The sequence below is a fragment of the Lates calcarifer genome, linkage group LG15 (genome assembly GCF_001640805.2).
Source record: "Lates calcarifer isolate ASB-BC8 linkage group LG15, TLL_Latcal_v3, whole genome shotgun sequence".
NCBI lineage: Eukaryota > Metazoa > Chordata > Actinopteri > Centropomidae > Lates > Lates calcarifer.
Window position 1 is genome coordinate 1,749,309 of NC_066847.1, and position 20,153 is coordinate 1,769,461.

At 40.4% G+C, this 20,153-nt stretch overlaps 1 protein-coding gene and 1 non-coding gene across 2 annotated transcripts; one reads left to right on the forward strand and one right to left on the reverse strand.

The window, feature by feature from the left end:
• Nucleotides 1-600: 600 nt before the first annotated feature.
• On the reverse strand, nt 601-20,063 carry zgc:113232 (uncharacterized protein LOC541546 homolog). The gene is given in 27 exon segments (XM_018678656.2): nt 601-1,361; nt 1,981-2,058; nt 2,477-2,567; nt 2,680-2,856; nt 3,017-3,163; nt 3,474-3,506; nt 3,640-3,684; nt 4,502-4,537; nt 5,342-5,413; nt 7,760-7,813; nt 8,206-8,259; nt 8,337-8,390; nt 11,451-11,495; nt 12,929-12,982; nt 13,215-13,268; nt 13,712-13,765; nt 14,816-14,842; nt 14,844-14,870; nt 15,055-15,108; nt 15,237-15,290; nt 15,920-15,973; nt 16,102-16,155; nt 16,331-16,450; nt 16,784-16,962; nt 17,069-17,134; nt 17,741-17,825; nt 19,455-20,063. Coding segments are annotated over 27 exon segments (1,995 nt in total). The 5' UTR covers nt 19,476-20,063; the 3' UTR covers nt 601-1,155.
• Nucleotides 17,196-17,267, forward strand: trnap-cgg (transfer RNA proline (anticodon CGG)). The gene has a single exon. It is a non-coding gene; the product is annotated as a tRNA-Pro (tRNA).
• Nucleotides 20,064-20,153: the final 90 nt, after the last annotated feature.

Here is a 20,153-nt window from a genome sequence, read left to right on the forward strand (position 1 = left end):
TTCAATGTTTTAGTTTCTTGTTGCTGTAATTTAATTTGATAGTGCAGAGTAAGTTACTATATCACTGTTTATAAGTTATAACTCCTTTGTATTTTCACACAATTCATTCTGAGAAAAAAAGTAAAAATTAACTAAGATCATCTTTGTTTAACCTCAAACATCGCTATGTGTGTTTTACAACCAGACTCCACTGACAAAAACAGTATTTTTACTGAGCAGAGCACAGGAGCTGCTGGAACACCACTGCTTCAGTTGGTTTGTTTGTTTACGTTATTGTGTGACTTTAAGTGGTGTGAGAAGTATTCAGACCCTTTATTTACCATACAATAACACAAACACAACTAACAGATGGAAGCAGTGGTATTCCAGCAGCTCCTGTGTTCTGCTCAGTAAAATTCCTGTTTTTGTCAATGGAGTCTGGTATTGATATATAGTGAAGTTTCTGGTTAAACAAAAAGGCTACCGATTCCAAAGATTTTTGTCCCTGTCAGTCATATTCACCCAAAAATGTGGGGAAATAAAGGCCAAGGTTCAGAAATACTGGAGTTAGGAGCAGAACTGGTCTTAAAAATGTGACGACTGACAAACTGAGGACTCAGATTAAGAAAAACATCAGGCAGTTTATCTGAAACATATTTCAGAGCACAGTACATGTATTTGAGATACTTTACAAAATATTTACATTGCATTTTTTATTTTTGTTTATTTTTATAGTGATTTGGGGTACCAGAGAAAACAAAAACTAAACTGAAGGAGGGATTCATTTACTCTTCGTTTTTTGTCAAATTACAACACATCTGATTAAATCGTTCCCGGTAAAAACTGTAGCTCAGTTCAGATATTTATCAGGTGTAAAACCTCTAAAATGTCGAATGTTCGCTCGAAGCTTTGTCCGACTCAGACAGGAGTCAACAGAGTTCGACACTTCTCAGCGGAGCTGCCCCATGGTAATATACTTGGCCCACTGACATTTTCAGCAGTCAATGTTACGACAGCATCAGTCACAGCTTTTAAAAACCTTTATCATAAACGTATTAAGATTTTTTTTCCATTTGAACCCGGTTCTAATGTCAGCTGGAATATCACCGAGATGCCCCCGAGTGAATCTCAGACCCTCTATAATCTCACAGTGGTCTATGTCGCTCGTCTTCGGGTTCAGATTTTCGTACTGACGGGTCCTTTCACCAGACCCTGCTCTTTGCGCATTACCGGCGCGTGAATGCTGCAGTCCCGAGCCTCGCAAAATCCCGGCACGCCTGCGATCCCGACCATGCCTGGTATACCCACCGGACCGGGGAAGCCACGAGGACCACGCGGACCCTCCATGCCGTCTTTGGGTTCTGCTGAGTGACCTGGCAAACCTGGGGGCGTAAGGGTGGGTGGGGTGGGGTAGCGGGGGTTGGGGGGTTGATCGTAACATGGTGACGTCAGGTACGAAGCAGTTGTAATAAGAATAGTTTGAGGAAACTGTGTCAAATAATATCTATATTTTTTTTTAATCAAACAGAAGTTAATTTAAAATTTAATACAAATCACATCAGGCTGGTCGATACTTAAACTTCACTGTTTACTGATTTTCAGTGGAATCAAATTGTAATTATATCAAAAAATATTCTTGATATCATCTTGTTTTCCTGTTTTTTCATATTTTAAATTTCTCTTTCCTGTTCAGATTTCCCAGTCAAGGAACAAACACCAGCATCAGCAGGTTTAATTGATCCGTGGAGGTGATCAGGTCTCTGCCCTGTCCTTTCCTAACCTGTAAAAGCTTTTTTCCAGTGTCAGCACTGTGCCACTCTGATCAAGTGTAGAATCTGCTCATTTTCTCTAAAGCTTAAAGGAGAGCTCCAGTATTTTTGAACTGACTCAAAAGATACATAATCAATCCTGCAATGAGCCTAATATTACATTTTATAAATCCTCTGACATTCCTTGATGCACTCTTTATTCCAAGTGATAAAAACCTGAACACTTTCATACCTCTGAGCCCCTGTGGTCCATCAGGTCCTGGCAGGCCTTTACCTGGAGCACCTGCAACACCTTTAGGTCCCTTTTGACCTGTTGATAAAAGAGAAAAGCTGTGATGATGATGAGGTTGGAAATGAGCAAACAGAAGCAGTCAGGCAATTCATGTCCTCAAGATTCTTATTTAATCTTTCAGACTCTTCAATTGTTCAATTTGTTAGTTCCTGTATCTCCAGTTAAAATAGTCTGAGGAATTTGTTGTGATATTGTGAAGGAGACAAAAGAACTAAATGTTGTTCATTTAAAGGAATTAATCAAGTAATGTGAGAATATTATTTTGTATCTCTGAGATGTGAATTGTTCATTTCAGGAGAGAAGTTTTTCAGTAACGAGCACATGAATTACAAAACCTACCACACTCAGCACGCTTCCTGTTTGATGTGCTGCCCATAAAGACAGAGGCTCTTTTACAGTCTCATATATCATGTTAGTACAGTGTGTGGAGTCTTACCTCTGTCACCTGGCGCTCCTTTCGGTCCCTCCAGTCCTGTGTCACCTTGAACACCTCTGGCTCCTTTTGCTCCAGCTTTTCCTGCTTTACCCTGACGGAGGCGGAGATGGTGTTGAATCACTGACACTTACAGTATTTGCCTTACGTCCAAGTTGAGTGAAGTTTGTTTTACATCACTGCAGTGAGGCAGGAGTGGGACTTACGGGTTTGCCTGGTGGTCCTGGTAGGCCTCTGCCTCCTGGAGGTCCAATGAGTGTGCGGTTGTTGATGGGGCAGCCCTGGGAGCACTTGGCGCGGATGGAGGCTGCGTACTGGGAGATCTGAGCCGTCACCACACCTCTGCACAGCTGCAGGACCTGCTCATCAGTCAGACCAGGACCCTGCAGGACAGAAACCATTCAGGTTTTCTTTCCTCCATCACTGCTACAACGCTACAACACTGATAAATCATAAGTACTCTGCATGCATGCATCCATTTTTGAATCCTGGTCGTCACTGTTCAGATGATTTGTTACATGAACAACCAGACTGCAGACTCACAGAAGGACCTTGGACTCCTTTGGGTCCTGCTCGGCCTTTAACACCTGGGTCACCGATCGCACCGCGCTCTCCTCTGGTTCCTGGGATTCCTGGTGGGCCCACAGGGCCGGGGACACCGTTACGACCCTCTGCACCTTTCAGTCCACGCTGTCGGAAAAGAAAACATGAAAGATCAGGCCTCTCCGATCACATTAAGATGCTGAAAAACTTACTCATTCTAATTTTATTTAAAAAAGATTTGATTTATCCCTTAAATCCCCAAAGTTCATCTTTATTTTACACCTGAAATCTGTCTTTTCAAAGGCATTCTGAAGCAGTGGTTGTGACCCTGAAGTTTATGTGTCTGTAGCATTTGTAGAAGAGGTTTATTTTGAAAAGCCAGGAGCCTGTTTTGTGTCTGAAACCCTTCAACTGTGATGTGTGTGTTTATCTGGGTAATAAATAAAAATAGAACCACCTGTCCTTTGTCTCCGCGGTCACCCACACTTCCCTGAAAAACACGAGGGAGGAGAAGGAACTTATGAGTGAGTAAATTCCGTCAGGTGTTGAAAGAGGAAATGAAATGGAGAGTACGGTGCGTAGGACGACAGTTCCATCATCTGACAGGTGAACAGGTAGATTACCTTTTGTCCTTTTCCTCCTTTAATACCTTTTTTGCCAGCAGCACCCTGCAGGAGATAAACACCAACACGTGATCAAAGAGGAAGTTGTATTCACTGTCTGAAGACTCAAAACAACAGCAGCTGCAGCAGCTGACTGATTCCTCAGGGCAACTTCACAGGTTTAAACAAAGGGCTGTCTTATAGTAAAGCTTGTAAAACTGGAAAAACAAGGAGAAAAAGAAGAAGTCAAGAAACAAAGGGAGAGAAGGGAAACTCCCGTTTGGGTTTTGTTAGAGGGAGAATAATCTCTTACTGTCATATCAACAATCTGTTTCATCTGAATCTGATTCATCCATTCTGAATAATTCAATTTAATGACTTTATTCATTGTTTTAATCCCAGATATGTGGGTGCCATGTTTGACAACAAGCTGAGCTGAGCTGCAGGTCTGACCTGGTATTGGCAGGTCCTGAGGAAGAACCAGGTTATACTGGACTGTCCTTTACACAGGGACTTTGAGCTTCTACCTTCAGGCTGTGAGTACAAAGACACTTTGTGTTGTGGGCAGGTGTTTACTGACCACAGACCACAGTCTGACACTGCAGTCAGTTTGTTGTTGTTGTTTTATATGCTGTTGAAATTTCCCCTGGTGGGATGATAAAGTTCAACTTAGCGCTGCAGGACAGGCCCTTTCTGTCTGCAGACAGTCTGAGGTTTTGTCTGAAACAAACAGACAAAGCTGAACGGCCTAGAGTAAACCTGAGTCCCTGACAAATTCAGCAAACATCTAAACTTCTAAACACGGTCCACTTGATTTTTCTCCGTCTTTTCTTCTTTGCTGTGTGATCTGAACACCGCTTCACAGTTCGATTAAAGAACTCACCTTCTCACCATCAGGTCCCGTCTCACCTTTGGCCCCCTGAAAGAAAAAACGACAAAAAAAAAAAAACAGTCCAGAACATTAAATCCAGATTTAAACCTGAGTTTTCCAGGAGTGGAAAAGAAAGATTAAAAAGGCTTATCAATGTCCAAGAAGTCCAAGAAATTATATACAAACACTGTGGTTATACAAACGTTTCTATACATGAAATCAAACTTCTACCTTTGACTAAGAACAGAGCATTTATTTATTATAACAGTTGACTTTAACGTTGATTATTACTTGACCTTGACCTGCTGTATTTCTCTGTTTACGTGCCTGTGACTTTAGATTTTACATTGTGTTTTAAATTTTACATCTTTTCTTTTTTATTCATTTGTTGTTTGTTGACAGGAACACTGAAGATAAATGTTGTTATATAAGGAGATGTAATGTATTCAGTGTTGTTGGTCAGGATTTTAAATTCAGCTTAAAACAACTTACAGGACCTGTTAGTCCTGTAATCTGAATGAACAGTGTGTTATGTGTTTTTGTTTTTCTCTCTCTTAGGGACATCCCCTTCGCTTGTTCCTCTTGTAAATGGCACTTTACATCAGCAGCCGACCTCCTCAGCAATGACTCTATAAATCTGACAGAAACTTTCAGATATTTTATGTTTACTTCCACATCAGGGTTTATTTTCCTGTCTGAGTATCTGTGCCGTTACGTTGCCAGGTTGGGACAGTTTCCTGATTGAAGAGGACTGTGTGTGTGTGTGTGTGTGTGTGTCAGCTTGATATACTGATGACTGATCTGCAGCTTAAATTGGATTTGTATTGTTCTCTGAGTGTTGTGTGTACACACTGTCGAGCCCTGCAGGCCTTTCGGTCCTGGTTTCCCTGGTACTCCGGCGTCTCCTTGCTCTCCATGAGCTCCCTGACAAACAAGACAGAAAAATCAATCAAATCAAAAATCAGTCAATACTTTCTTGTCCTGTACTTTTTTCTCTCTGTCTTTCTTTGTCGTTTATTGTCTTACAGACCATTAGCCATGAATTCTAAGGAATATATAAACAGTATATGCACGTTTTCATCTGCTGTGTAAATGTAAACAAAACCTAAATAACAATTTTTGTTTTTTAAAGAATAGAAAACAGATCTTCTTCTTCTTCTTCTCCCAGATACAACTTAACAAAGACAGACTTTTTAAACATAACGAGGAAGTAAGAGAAATCTACTTTTTTATCCCTTCACTGGGTAAAACCCCTGGATCTCCTAAATGTCAAACTTCGAGGAGATATGAAAACAGTTCTGAAGCTGTGGTGTATTTGGTTTGTTTAACTTAACCACAATGAAACTTAAGAAAACGATAAAGCTTAAGTCATAAGTTTGTTCATATATGAATCATGATAGCGAACTTCTGAATCTACAGAGACGAGTTCGAGTCAAAATCAAACCTTCATATTTCATGTGAACCAGAACATTGGCTCGTTCTCATCCGCTGCATCTATTCCATCTTCTATCTATCCTTGATTCTGCCTGGAAAAATTAAAAGTCACCACAGCACACGCTCTAAACTATTGACCTGTTTTCTATGTAAGAGTCAGTCATCTTTATCTTGACTGAAGTTAGCCTGAAACACAAATTATTTTATATTTTACTTTCACATCTGGATTTATTTTCAGCAGGATTTTACTTGACGGCTTTTCTGTCTTTCAGTTTCTGATCTGATTGCTCATGTCTGAGGCACAATTGAACCAGATTAGACAGATTTTATCCAGACTGGGCTGCCGACAGAGAGCTGCAGGAATAAGTCCTAAAACCAGAAAGTAAGTTAGCATGTTAGCATGTTAGCACTTTCTGTTCCCTCGTCCCAGAGTCAGTGTGTTTCTGGTTAAATGTCTGAAATAAGGTCTGTGGTTTTAACACAAGCTCAAGACATTTTCAGGTTTGATTCTCCGACATAAAATCTGTCAGTAAATCCCCCTAACATTAGCTTTTTACTTCTGGAGATTGGATTTAGGCTTCGAACATCAGAACAGTGGTGTTCATCTGTGAAGATGATCTGATCAACTAAACGTTAAGTATCGCACACTTTCGTGAACCACTGAGCTTGTTTCCTGGAATAATCCAAAAACCAGGGAAAGAATCCCACTGGCTTTTTGTGACGCTACCTTCAGGGTTGGACTACAAAAATACGTCATCCCTGCAGGACTTTATTGAGGACACAGGTAAAAAACGTCATGCAGGAGCCCAGAACTGAGCATTATGTTTTCTGGTTATCAACAGTGTTAAGACAACTAAAATCTTGATGGATGTTTTTGAGGTTAAACTACACAACTGCTGTTTCAGGAACAGTTCCTATTAATTCAGCATTCTTCAGCTGTATTGTGCATGACGTCAGATTAAATAAAAAGGCTCTTTGTAGAAAAACCTACATTGTTCTCAGGGTCTTTCTTCTTTCTCTAGAAAGCTTTCTTCTGGAGTAAGCAGAGACTTTCCCTGCTTCATGTTTATTTTCACTTCCCTTTGTCAATGTACACTCCCAGGCTAAATGTCAGGATGTGCCTAGATTTGCAGACTTGCAAAATTAGAAGGGCAAATAGATTCAGTGATTCAAATTGAAAAGAGAAGCAGGAGAGGTCAAACTCTTAAAGGTCTTGTCAGGTGAAACATTTCAGCTGCTGTGTGCATGATTGAAATGGGTGCACAGTGAACTTGGGAACCATAATGTTGTCAGACACTTGGAATAACAACTCGGAAGAGCGTCAGAGTCGTCATTTCCAACCTGTCTGGCCTCTGTGTTACAGTTTGGTTGATAGATAGAGAAAGAAAATTGATACTTCTCAGATCATTTGGTTTTTACAGGAAGACGTAAAATATCCAGTGTCGCACAATAAAAAGAAAAGTGAAAAGCCAGAGCAGAAATATGTTTTGTTTTTCTTATTTTATATTTTGTAAATCATCTCGCAGCTTCTCAGATTTATTTTATGAGCCCTCAGGAGGTCCTAAGGAGGAAGAAGTGTCTCTGGTTTTCCAGTAATCAGTCAAATCTGGAATTCTAGAGCGGCACATTTCTCAGCATCTTGCTCGTAGGCACGTGGATAGAATATCAAACCTGTTCCTCTAACCATGAGTCAACCTGCTATTACAATTAGTGGTTTCCCTCACACATTTTGCATCTTACTCCCTGAGGGCTGGCTCAGCAGGCAGTTTACAGGAATCAAACCTGTGACTTGATAATTACAGGATGGTTTATTTATTTAACAATGGGAGCACTCACCACAGCGCCCACTCTGCCCCGACGACCTCTCACACCACGATCACCTTTACTGCCCTGCAGAGGCAGAACAGACGTTCACTGTATTATACTTTGATTCATCATATCAGGAAAATTACTCAGTACAAGTACTATTTTAAACTTGTGTTTTGTGAGATGACATGCACTGACTCACATCAAGACTGAAAACAGAAACAATGGATGCAGGGGGGGGGGGGTTGATAGGAATCAAATGTCGTGTGTGTGTTACTGTTTTGACTACGAGCTGTCTACTGTAAGTGGACAGAGAAACAGTGGGTGAGGTTCAGGATCATGTCCAGACTCAGTATCAACAAAGAAACAATCAGCCAGCAAAAGTCAGTGAATTGAAACTGTTCCAAAGTGGATGCCAAAGGGAACATGGAGTCAGAGAGCTGTGTTGATGCCACTGAAGCCACTGTGTTTGTTACCTTGACACCAAACGGTCCAGGCTCTCCCATCACCCCTGGGACTCCGATAGGACCCTGAGGAGACAAACAGAGGCGTCACAGAGAAGTCTGTACATATCTATAGGTTTGTTGAGATCTGTAACTCGACTCACATCTTCTCCGGGGTCACCGTCACTGCCCGGCAGGCCGTCGAATCCTTTAGTGCCCTGAGAGGAACAGAGGTAAAAGGATGTGAGCAGAGTGTAGTCGTGCGGCTTTAATAAGGTTGGACTGCAAACGATCATCACCAGCATGTCTCACTGAATCGAGACGATCCACCCAAACTGTAACTATAACGACAATATAAAAAGGAGTAGATAAGGAGATCCAGTATTGTCACTGATACAAAGATCAGAGATGCAGGTGTCCAGGTGACCAGGTGAGATCAATTCACCAACAAAATCACAGCAAGTCAGACACCAACGATAAAATAAGACAGAAAATTACAAACACAAGTCTGAAACACCAGCTGTAAACTACGAGTTACCCAGGTGATGCAACAGGCTCTAAATGCTTTCAGCTGATGCAGCCTTCCTCTGGGAACTTGGACGCTCTACAGTTCTCTGCTGACATTAACATCCTTTATCCCAGTGCTGCTGCAGTTTTGGTTTCATCTGTGAGTTTTGATTTCTGTGGGTTTTTGTCTGGATGTGAATATCAAACTTTATCAGATGTACACAGATGTATACATTTACTTTAATAATTAGATAAAAGTGTAAACATCTTAACAACAACATGTCAGATGACTGTGTTTCTCTTTCTCCCACAGAGCTCAAATAAACTTTGGGAGTTTTCAGAAGCTGACATCATGACTCCATCAACACACTGATCATACTTTCTACATGACTCCACCTCCTGTTGTGGTTACACTTCACTTCAACTTTTACTTTCTTTTTTTTTTTGTTTTTTTGTTTTCACTTGGAACAGTTTAATGGGGCATTGACTTTGGAAAGAAAAACTATAAAGAAAAAAAAGAAAAAACATTGCAGCAACTTTGGTAGTTGTTTGATGAGGAAGTCTGCGCTGAGAGATAAGATGTGAGAGTCAAATGAGCGGGAAAATTCCAAAAATGCACCAAAACCAGAAATGAGGGAGCTGCTGCTGCTGAGATGTGATACTGACTCACACCTTTTAAAATCCATTTATCATTCATTTAAAAAATAAATCCCCTGTTTCTAAATGCAGTACCCAGAGTGATGCAAAGGTCAGATTAGTCAGGGCCAGAGAGATAACATTTATAATTCCCCTCATGAGACCATAAGTTTTTCTCTATTATACTGAAAGGTCATTATCTCACTGTGTAAAGTTCCTGGAGATGTCTTGTTTTGTCACTAGAAAACTCAAATATATTCAGTTTATAATGAGATGAACCAAAAACAGGCAGCATCTTTACACATTTGTGAAGCTGGAATCAGAGAATCTTTGGCACTTTTACTTAAACAAACGATAGAAATAATTAACTGATTATAAATAGTTGATTAATCGACTAGTTGTTACTAAGAAAACTGTGCTGTAGCCAGAGATGTTGCACATAAGTCCTGTGCAGATCAATAAACTGACGCTCGTCACTACGCAGTTTTCTTTTTATAAACCTCTGCTCCTCTACAGATTGAAGAAATGAGATACAGCAGGGTGATTATTGATCTTTAGAGGTGTTGGTAAGGCTAGCTGTTTCCCTCTGCTTTCAGTCTTTATGCTAAGCTAGGCTAACTGAGCCTCTGTATTCAACACACAGAGATGAGACTGATGTATCCACGCGACCTGTTGAACCTCCTTCCTCCTCAGTATGGTAGAAAACCTAAAAGATCTTGTTGTGGATTTGTTCTTAACCAGTGCCACGTATTGATTATTGATTACTGATTAACAGACAGACATCAGACTTTCCCGGCAACATGTGAACACAGATTTCAAAACCCAGTGTAGCATCGTCTGAAGCCCTTCTGTAACTGTAACTCAACAGATGAGCTCAGTCTGGGTTCAGGGGCAGAGACCGACAGGTTCTGATATGAATGTATTCATATCAGGCCTGTAGCTGTCAGTCTCAGTGAGTACAGGCTGTGGTAGCTAATGTAGACCAGTGGTTCCACCTCTAGGGATCGGGCCTCTGCGAAGGGTCGCCACATACGTCTGAGGGGGTTTTTAAGAGTAGAAACACAAAAAAAACCTGAAACTTTAAACTGAAAACCTGAAACTTGTGACAAAGGCCCCAACGAGACACAAAAGTACAGTATCTGAGTAAATCTACTCAGACAGTGTGTTGATCAACGCTGTTATTCTCGTGTTAGCTAATCACACTGTTTTCCACATGCTGTCATGTGATTTTATTTCTGTTTTAGCTGTGACGTTGCTAAATATTTTTCTTCCTGTTTTTTTTTTTTTTAAATCATCTACTCTAGAAGTTAAAGTTGAGAGGAGGTTTTGAGGGTTTGTGGTGATGTTTTTTCAAATTTGATTATTTTACCATAAAGCCGGACTAAGAGCGCCTCCTAGAGGCTGCAGTTTGCATTACAGAGTAGTTCTCATCCTTTTTGTTTTGTGATTCTTTAAGCGACAACCAATCATTTCAGGCTGCAGCTGACTGTGGCTCAATCCCCCTGCTCTGTCTTCAGGGCTTGGAGGTAAAATTATCCAGTTAATCACAGGAAATCGTTGTTTTCAGATTTATTTTGCGATCCCTGGTCATGGCTTAAGACGATTTAGTTCATTTTAGAGCCTCACCAACTGTTCATTATCTATATCACTGCCTCTTAAGGATCACAGGAGGGCCCAGATGATATTGAGCGAGAGGTGCCAGTCTATCACAGGTCTGACTCTCACAAACCATCAACCATTCACCCTCTCATTCACACCTACAGGTAACTTAAAGTCACCAGTTCACCTGTATGTCTTTGGGCTGTGGGAGGAAGCCGGAGTTCCTGGAGGGAACCCACACAGATTATAAAAAGTCTAAAATGGAACAAATTCTCCTCTTGTTGCGACTCTTCCTCTGGAAATTTGTCTGGTGGTATCTATCTCTACATGAGAAAAACTGACTCACTGTTATTCAATGGACTTTCAGTTATTTCCTCTCTGGAATTACACTGAGGAGGAAACTCTCTGCTGAGACTGAGGCAGATGAGAGTAGTGATAGAGCTTAATCACACAGACGCCCACACATACACTCACACACTGAGGTATGCAGACAATGAAATGAAAATGAAGGAGCTGAATGATTTGAGTGTCGGTACCTTCGGTCCACTGGGTCCGCTTCCTCCTGGCTGTCCAGGATAACCCTGCAGACGACAAAGAGGAAATATTCTGCTTAGATTATCAGAGGAAAATGAAATTTCAGAGATGACGCTGAGAAGGAAAAATAAAACGACACTTAAAACGAAACAGGACGCTCATTAAAAACAAATGATCAGTCAGTAAAGTCACACCAGCTGAATCACACTTCAGTTCCTCTTTTACAGCTTTCACTTCACTTTGGGGAGTGATGCATTGCTACATCACTCCAAAATAACGTCATGTCACATGATTGTTAGTATTACATCACCGTTTGTTATAATGGAGAATACAGTGACGGAGGAACTGTGATAGTAAAGACTTTCCTCTGAGTAAAAACCAAACGCATCAATATATCAATCTAAAAACAAAGGCTTGGTTAATTATTGTCTAATCATGGGGCGATGAGCTGTTTAACCTTTTCCTATTATGAAACTACACGTGAATGCACTGAAAAGCCAAACGGTCGAATTTCCCACCAGCACTTAAACGCAGCATTCATTTGCGAATCAGAGAATCTGAAAAATAAAACAAACGAGTGTGACCTGACCCACGTGTGTCTGCTCACTTTAAATCTGTAATTAGATGCAACAGCTTAACATTTTTAAATATTTATAAGCATGTGTATATATATATATATATATATATATAAAATACTGATTTTTATTTCAATGTTTTTATTTTCTAAAATTGCTTTATATTTATTCAGGTTGTTTGGTAATTGTTTGTGGCTCAGACAGTGCATTTGTTAGCACCATGAATTACCCACAAACCATTTGTAAATCTTGTTTTAAAACTAATTTCTCTCCGTTCTCCTGAGACTCTCCTCTGAGTCTGATCTGTGTCTGAGTTCTGAGCGTCTGATGGAACATTTTGAGCCCAGAAAATTAGTTTTTCAGGGACATGCATCATATTTTCTTGTGAAATTATTATCATGCAAAGAATAATTGAATCCAAATAACACGAGAGAGTGAGAGAGGTTATTACTGTGCACTTTTTGTAAACATGCAAATCAATTTATTGAGCACAGAATCGATTTCTTTGCTTGTTAAAAGATTTTTCTACAAAGTTTAACTCGTGATCATGCAAACAAAAAAAACTCGTCTGTGCTTTAAATGTCTCCTGTCGTGCTCAGATGTGAGGGAACCTGCCCTCAAAGTTAAAATGCATCACCTCTGTAGCTCTGTTTTTCCAGTGTGTGATGTGTAATCCTTTAGATAAAGGTCGTAGAATCCAGTTAAATTTGTTTTTCCCCTCACTCGCCCTGATAATTATCCACTTTTTGTTTTATATCTCAGAATAAAAAAGACTTAAAGGGAGAAAAGTAACTGATGTGAAGCAGAAACCATCCAAACCGAACGTGAATAATCCGACACAGGAAAAACATTCAGAGGTTCAAGGAGAAGAGATGATGATGATGATGAGTGAGGAGTTTTCTTACAGTGTAGCCTCTCTCGCCGACGTCACCTGGAAATCCAGGCGCTCCGGTCTGACCCTGTGGAAGAGGACGGGACCGTTAGAGAATCGAGTCAGCTGTGACCTCTATCGACGCCTGCAGGTCGACAGAGGGAGTGCAACAACAAAGAGCGACCAATAAACTCAAATCTTTCCAAAGAACAGAGGAATGAGATGAGTGTGGTGCAGGATGTAGCACAGAACAAAGGAGAGTAATAGAATAATAGTTAAAACAATGTTCACATGTTCATCAAACTGTTTTATTTCCCTACCTTCTGTCCTTCCCGTCCCTGTGGACCCTCTTTACCTTCATCACCACGAGACCCCTGAACAGAAAACACACGGTCAGCAGAGTCAGGACAAATAAATTAAAAAATAAATGAACAAACCTAAACCCTGATTTGAATATTTTTACTTGAAATGTAAAATAATTCCTGTAATGTCTGATAATCTATAAAAGAAGCAGATCTTTTTACTGGACACAGGATCAAAGTAATTTCCTCATTAAATTCAGTTGATATAAAACTGATGCGTCTTCGCTTTACTTGTATTTTATAAATATAAATGTCCAGTTTAAAAACTGTTGCAAGTTTGTGAACAAAAACCATATAAAATCTAATGAATGATGAGCAGCATATTCAGCGCTCTGTGTCTCCTATTCAACTTTTAAAAACTCTTTCGATTTAAATATTCAACAAAAAGTTCCTTTACACATTGGTTGTAATTTTTTGTATTTGTATTTCTACTATATGTGTGTTTTGTTGTTTACCTTGACACCTTTACCTCCCCTTGGTCCTGCAGCCCCAGCATCACCACGAGGGCCCTGAAATAACACCGATAAATAATAAAAACAATAATAAAGTGTGTGTTTGTCGTGAAATGCTGACTTGACAGTTCACAGTTAAACTGACATGAAACAAAAAGTGAAGCCTCAAACAGACAGATGTTAAACTCTGTAGAGATGTGGTGTTGTGTTTATGGAAAGCTGGAAATGTCAAATGTGATTAAAAGCAAATGAAATGAAATAAATGATTACAGTTTAATACAGTGGTTCAGTCTTGTAATTCGCTGCCCTCCTGGGCCACATGTCGGTGAACAGCCTCAGCACTTGGCAGCTGGTAAACACCTAAATTCACCAGCAGCCTCTTTTCCTGCGTCACTGCTCCATCAGCTTATTGACCACCGGTTGCTCCATCGGTTGGTGGAGGAGAAAAAAACTCTGGGTGATTTCCAACAACACGAGGCAACAACACCTGGACTAACAGCCGCAGAGCACCTGGATCTCTGCAACAGTTTCCCTGACAGTTACAAATTCTCCCTGCCTTCCTCTGCATCTGCCTCTACATGCTGTGTTTATTTGATGAGTTAAAAAAGAAAATCTATACATCACTCATTCTGTACTGTGGAAGCTAATTTCATCAGGCTTTCTCAAGAAAAGAGCCTTCACATTTTCAGGTTCATTATTTTGGCATCGCATGAAAACATCTGCTATCCAGAGATAATGAGATAATTAATGACTAATCCAGAGATAACTATGGCACCTGTTTAAGTATATAGTATATAATGGTTACTAAGGGTTTGTGTCCAGGATTCAGATGCTGTTTCTGGTGTTCGGTTTTCAAATGACGAATGAAGAAAATATTTAAATAGATTTGCAAATGACTGTAAAAAATCAGTTTTCTCCTTTTTTAATTTGTATCAGTTTACATTTCATCTTTAATTTTAAGAGGACTCACAACAACAACATTTGTGTTTCAAAACTCAAAAGACAGTGTGAATGATATGAGGAGTCGTATTCTTATAATGATAAGAGATGTCAGATTTCAGTTAAACTCAGATTCAGAGAGGTTGAGAGGAAGTTGTGTTTCCTTACAGTCTCACCAGGACGTCCGACTCCTCCAGCGAGGTCCCTCCATACCGATGTCGCCCTGATGAGAGGAGGAGACGACAGGTTTAAATAAATAAATAATCTGACGATGACCTGACTGAAGGTCAGTCAAAGATTAACAACTGTTTTACTCTTTATTATTTTTATAATGTTTAAAAAACAAACTCCTGAACTCCTAAACTTCATGAATTACCACTTCAGTTAACTAAAGTTTAATTCCTCACCTTCAGACCCAGCTCTCCAGGCTCGCCTGGGTCTCCTGAAAGTCCAGGTTCTCCCTGATGACGACAGACAAAAGAAAGATTCAGTTAATGTGCTGTTGAGGATACAGTTGAACACCTGCTTCACGGTCTTAACGGCCAAACTCTGCATCTTTATTCACTAATACTGAAACTTTTAAACTCACCATGGCTCCAGAGAAACCAGAGGCTCCGTCGTCTCCTTCAGGCCCAACATCACCCTGCAGGACAAGAGGTCAAAGGTCAAAACTATCGTTCATCAACACATACACAGTCAGTAACTCAAACAACTAGGTTTTTATCATTTATGTTTTTTTCTTTGTCTTAAAATCTTAATTTCACTTTTGATTTTGTCGCTTTTTACAGCAGTTTTACTTGCTTCACATGTGTATATATGAATGAGTTTAAGCCTGATAATAATTTAACAATAGGAGGTTCTGGGTGTTTTTAGGTAAAATATCTGACATTTAAATCTAGTCTAATGTTTTATTGTGTTGGGAACAGGTGTTGTACAATTAAATCAATAATTGTATTTATGAATCCTTTGAGGAATAAATTAAATAATTACTTAAAGGCGAAAGCTCTTCAAATGTCTCAGCAAAACTAATCACAATTTATCAGCATTAGTTTTAACCTGAGACAGTGCTGAAGGAAAAATAAACTGTTCTAACTGTTTTTACTTTTACTTTCGATATTTTCTTTGTTTTGCTCCTTTTTAATTTAACAGTCTCTGCATTTTTACTTTCACTTTCACTTGTTTTTTCTACATCCTCTTTTACTTTTAGTTTCAGTTTGTGTTTCCTGTAACAACACTGTACCTGCACAGTGTGTGGTGACATGATTTACTCACCACTGGTCCGGTGTCTCCTCCTCTTCCCCGAACCCCTTTGGTTCCTTTATAACCCTAAAAAAAAACATTCACACAAATCAGATCAGAAGCTCTGCAGCAGCAGCAGAGGAGGTTGGACATTTGATTCTTACTTTATTCAGGTTTCATCATCATAAATAAAACACGTAGGTTTAGACTCTCACCTCTCTGCCTTGGATTCCTGGCTCACCGGTTTTACCCTGCAGGCCTCTGGATCCCTGAGGAGGAGAGAGGTTAAGGGAAAGATAGCAAACGACAAATCATGACTGAACGTATGATTGCCCCCCTCTATCCTCCCCCTCTTCCAGTACAAACTCAGCCTGCTGTGTATGTGCTCACACTAGTGTCTGAAATCCTGTCAGCAGGACAAACAGTTGTGTTTCGTGATAATACCTTTGGTCCTGCGAAGCCAGCGAATCCTGGTTCTCCGGGTTCACAGTCGCATTCTGTCGGCCCCTCCTCCCCGAGTGCTGCATCACCCCCAGACTCCTCAGAGGAGTCTGGTGTCTGGTCCTGCAGGAGGGTACTCATATGGAACCTGACAGAGAGATTTAAAGGAAGCTAGGTTTACTCTGACAGTACAGGTTATGGGATGTTAAAGGCAAGTTTAATCCTTGGAAGGTGTTTGATTACTAATTATTAGGCTTCACGTTTATTTACCACCTAAAAAATATTGTCGCCGTGATTTATTTCCTGCAGAAGTTCAGCTTCAGTTCTGCTCCAACCCACCTTTCATCCCTGTTTTAACATTGAGTCATATAACTGATATAACCGTGTGGTGAGATCTAATTGTTTTGAGAGCTGCTGTGACCCCAGTAAAGACCTCCAGCCCTCACTCCATCCCACCTGCATGGTCTCCTTGTCCTCCTTGGCGTAGTGGGACTCAGTGGTGGTGGAGTACGGGAAGGTGTCGTCAGTGATCATGGTGACCTGGGTGGGGAGAGGACCGTAGGGGTCGTAGTCCTCCTCCTCCTCCTCGGGCCGCTGATCTTCGTCGTAGCTGTGAGTCGGCTCAGGTGGATACTCTGGTGGCACAAAGGAGACTCGTCCAGTTTGTGGTCTCGGTTGTGTAGACAGTGTGTGAGGGCAGAAACAGCAGCTGTGTGTTGGTGTACGTGAACATGGTCTCACCTGTTTGAGGAGCGGCTAAGTTGTCATAGTGGTCGACTACAGAGCCTTCATAGGTGTGTTCCTCACCTGGACAGGCAGACAGACAGACAGTCAGAGCCACGTACAGGGTGTTCAGCAACATGTGAGCGGCTCGTTGGTCTAGGGGTATGATTCTCGCTTCGGGTGCGAGAGGTCCCGGGTTCAAATCCCGGACGAGCCCTTACTTTGAGACAATAAACCTCACAGACAAATATTACCTCTAAAGCTACGACACAGAGTGAAATGAAGAAGCACTGTGTGTTAATCCACAGGCAGCTCTTTAATCCCTGTACTGCCTTTAGTATAACATGATCCCACTTCTCAAAGTGTAACATCAAGAGAATACACATCACCCTATATATAAATCTTTCTGGTAAATTCTTTTCTGACATTTTCCATGAGAAAATCATTCATTAAGAGTTGTTAGTTTGATCTCTAATACAAACTTTTTATTCAGCTTTCCCTTTAATGTTTGATACAGGTCTTTTCTTACAGATGGAACAGATAAAAAAGAATAGATATGATGTCGACTTGTTCATTTTGAATCACCTGTTTCAGGAGGAACAAACATCTATTCTACAAGCTGTGATATTTGTTTAACTGTGCGGTTGTGAACAGTTGTGTTTCATCAGATCAGTGCGTGGCGACTCTGACCTGAGTGGTATCCAGAGTATTCCTCCTGGCAGAGAGAGAAGACGACGCACAGCAGGAACACAAGCAGCCCTGAGAGGAGCGACGCCTGCAGAGGGAAACAACACGGCAGCATTTTAATTTAATGTCATTCATCTACTCATTAATACAATCTAAATAAATAAATCAATTCAGAGTTGAAGATGATAACATTTCATTTACTGACAGGTGTGAAGGAACCACAGAATCCTGAACACTGTTAATCACTTGTCAGAGTTTCTTCAACCTTTTTAATACCACACAGAATCTAATTTAAAATCTTTTTCACTGTTGTACTGAAGACAGAAAACTAACAGGGATGATGAGTCCCAACATATTTGATGCATACACAGATTTACGTGTGTGTTACAGCAGCCTGAGTCTGAGACTCTGCTGGAGTTTGGGTGAGAATCAAACAGACTGAGAGGTTTCTTTGTCAGGATGAAAACCACTCAGCTCTTCTCAGACTCTTCTCACATTCCTGAAGCTTCTCTGAGAACCTGAACACCGACCGAGGGAAAACCTGGAAATTTAACCGCACTGGACTTTGACACAAGTTCAATACACTGAGGGTAAAACTGACTATAACCACAACTTCCTTCTGAAATCTCACTGAGATCAGAAACTCTTGGAGAAAACTCACAGAAGTTCAAATCAACTGTTCTCATCTCTGTTAAATTAGTCCCCACTCATTCTTAGTCTTCTTCTCTATCCAAAATAAGAAACTGGACATGCACTGCAACGAGAACATGTTGCCATATTTCGATAAATATTATTCTAAAAAATCTGATTCATCTTTTAGCTGATTTTTTCTGCCAGCAGTGTTTCTGAGCTCTGCTGGATGAACATTATGATGCACTGTAAGCAAACACCCACTGAAGCTTAGGCTGGACAGAATCCAAAGATCAAAAAGGCGAAGCAGGCTGCAGTGAGTAAACCGATAATCCTGACCTGCAGGACCTCCAGGACAGAGAGGTGAGACTCTAACTGAGACTCTGCTTCACTCCGTTTTATATTTAATGTGTTTTCTTGGATATTTGTGGTTTGTTAACGTCAACAATGCCACAGATTTGTTTTTATTTGTGATGTATTTTTTATCAGGACTACTTTACTAAACTAAAATAAAACATGAGTTCACACTTTTTCATAAAATATCCATTTTAAAAATTCCTTTAAAATCAGACGTTGTCAGAGTTTTAAGAAACAGGCCAAAGGCAGAGACTTGACTGAATAAAATCTGTGTTTTTAACTGAAAACTGGATAAATATCTGTTCTTCCTATTAACCACAGTGGAAAATGTTTAATAGAAATGTTCTCTCAGCACAGCTCCCGAACAAAGAGAGACTGGGATAATTCATCCTTCGTTATACAGTCAAACATTTGTCACTACGCCTGAATGTAATGTGTGAAGAGTCAGTTTTAAGTTCCTCTGGCACTGCAGGATATCATGCAGATATTTAATATTTTCTGAAGACCAGTCTATGACCAAATACAAGACATTTGAAAATATCTTTTACACAGATAACATTGGCGATAAGGCTCTACACTAACTGTCTAGAAACTGGAACCAGTCCATGTTGCCAGTGCTTCAAAAATAAACAGTCCACATCTCAGTTTTTACATGATTTTCTCTTCCATCAGCGACCCCTAAACCCAGACCTGCAGGGCCCCAGGCCAAACCCAGGCCATCTCCACTCACCCTGTCACTGGAGGCTCCCATGGTGCTGCAGAGCGAGTCCCCTCAGACCAGACCAGATCCTGCACCGGACGCTTTCAGGATACAGACGAGGACAAAAACAACCTGATTTAGCTTTCCCTGAGCAGTTCTCCTCACAGCATTATCCCTCCGATGGTTCCCCCTGTCCTCTCTGTCTCTGTCTCTGTCTCCAGGATCCCTCAGGTTCCCAGGCACTGACAGGATCCTCTCGTCCTTTTTTTTTCCTTTTCTTTTTTGGTTTTTCTCGCCCTCTATCTCTGCTTCTCAACAGGGTGAGAAATACCTGAACCAGGATCCAGCATCAGCAGAGAAAGAGTTAGACAGAGAGAAAGAGAGATGCATGGATTTGTACAGAAGTCCTGACTTCATACCTACATTATTCTTTTCATTACAAAAAGAAGCCATAAACATTATCACATATTATCTTAATATCTGAAATGTTTTTAATCAGTTTGCTATCAACTCAATCCAAAATCAAGATATATGGAGATGTTCTCAGTTAAAAAAAACAATGTGCACCTAATCTCTTCACCAGTGTTTAAATCTTTTTATAAGGTTTATGACCTAATAAAAGAACCAACACAACAACACTTTGAAAGAGGCTACAAATACTGCATTACTCAGCTGTTTCTACACATTTCTTTTTGTCAAAATGACTCTCATTATATCAAAAGAACAAAT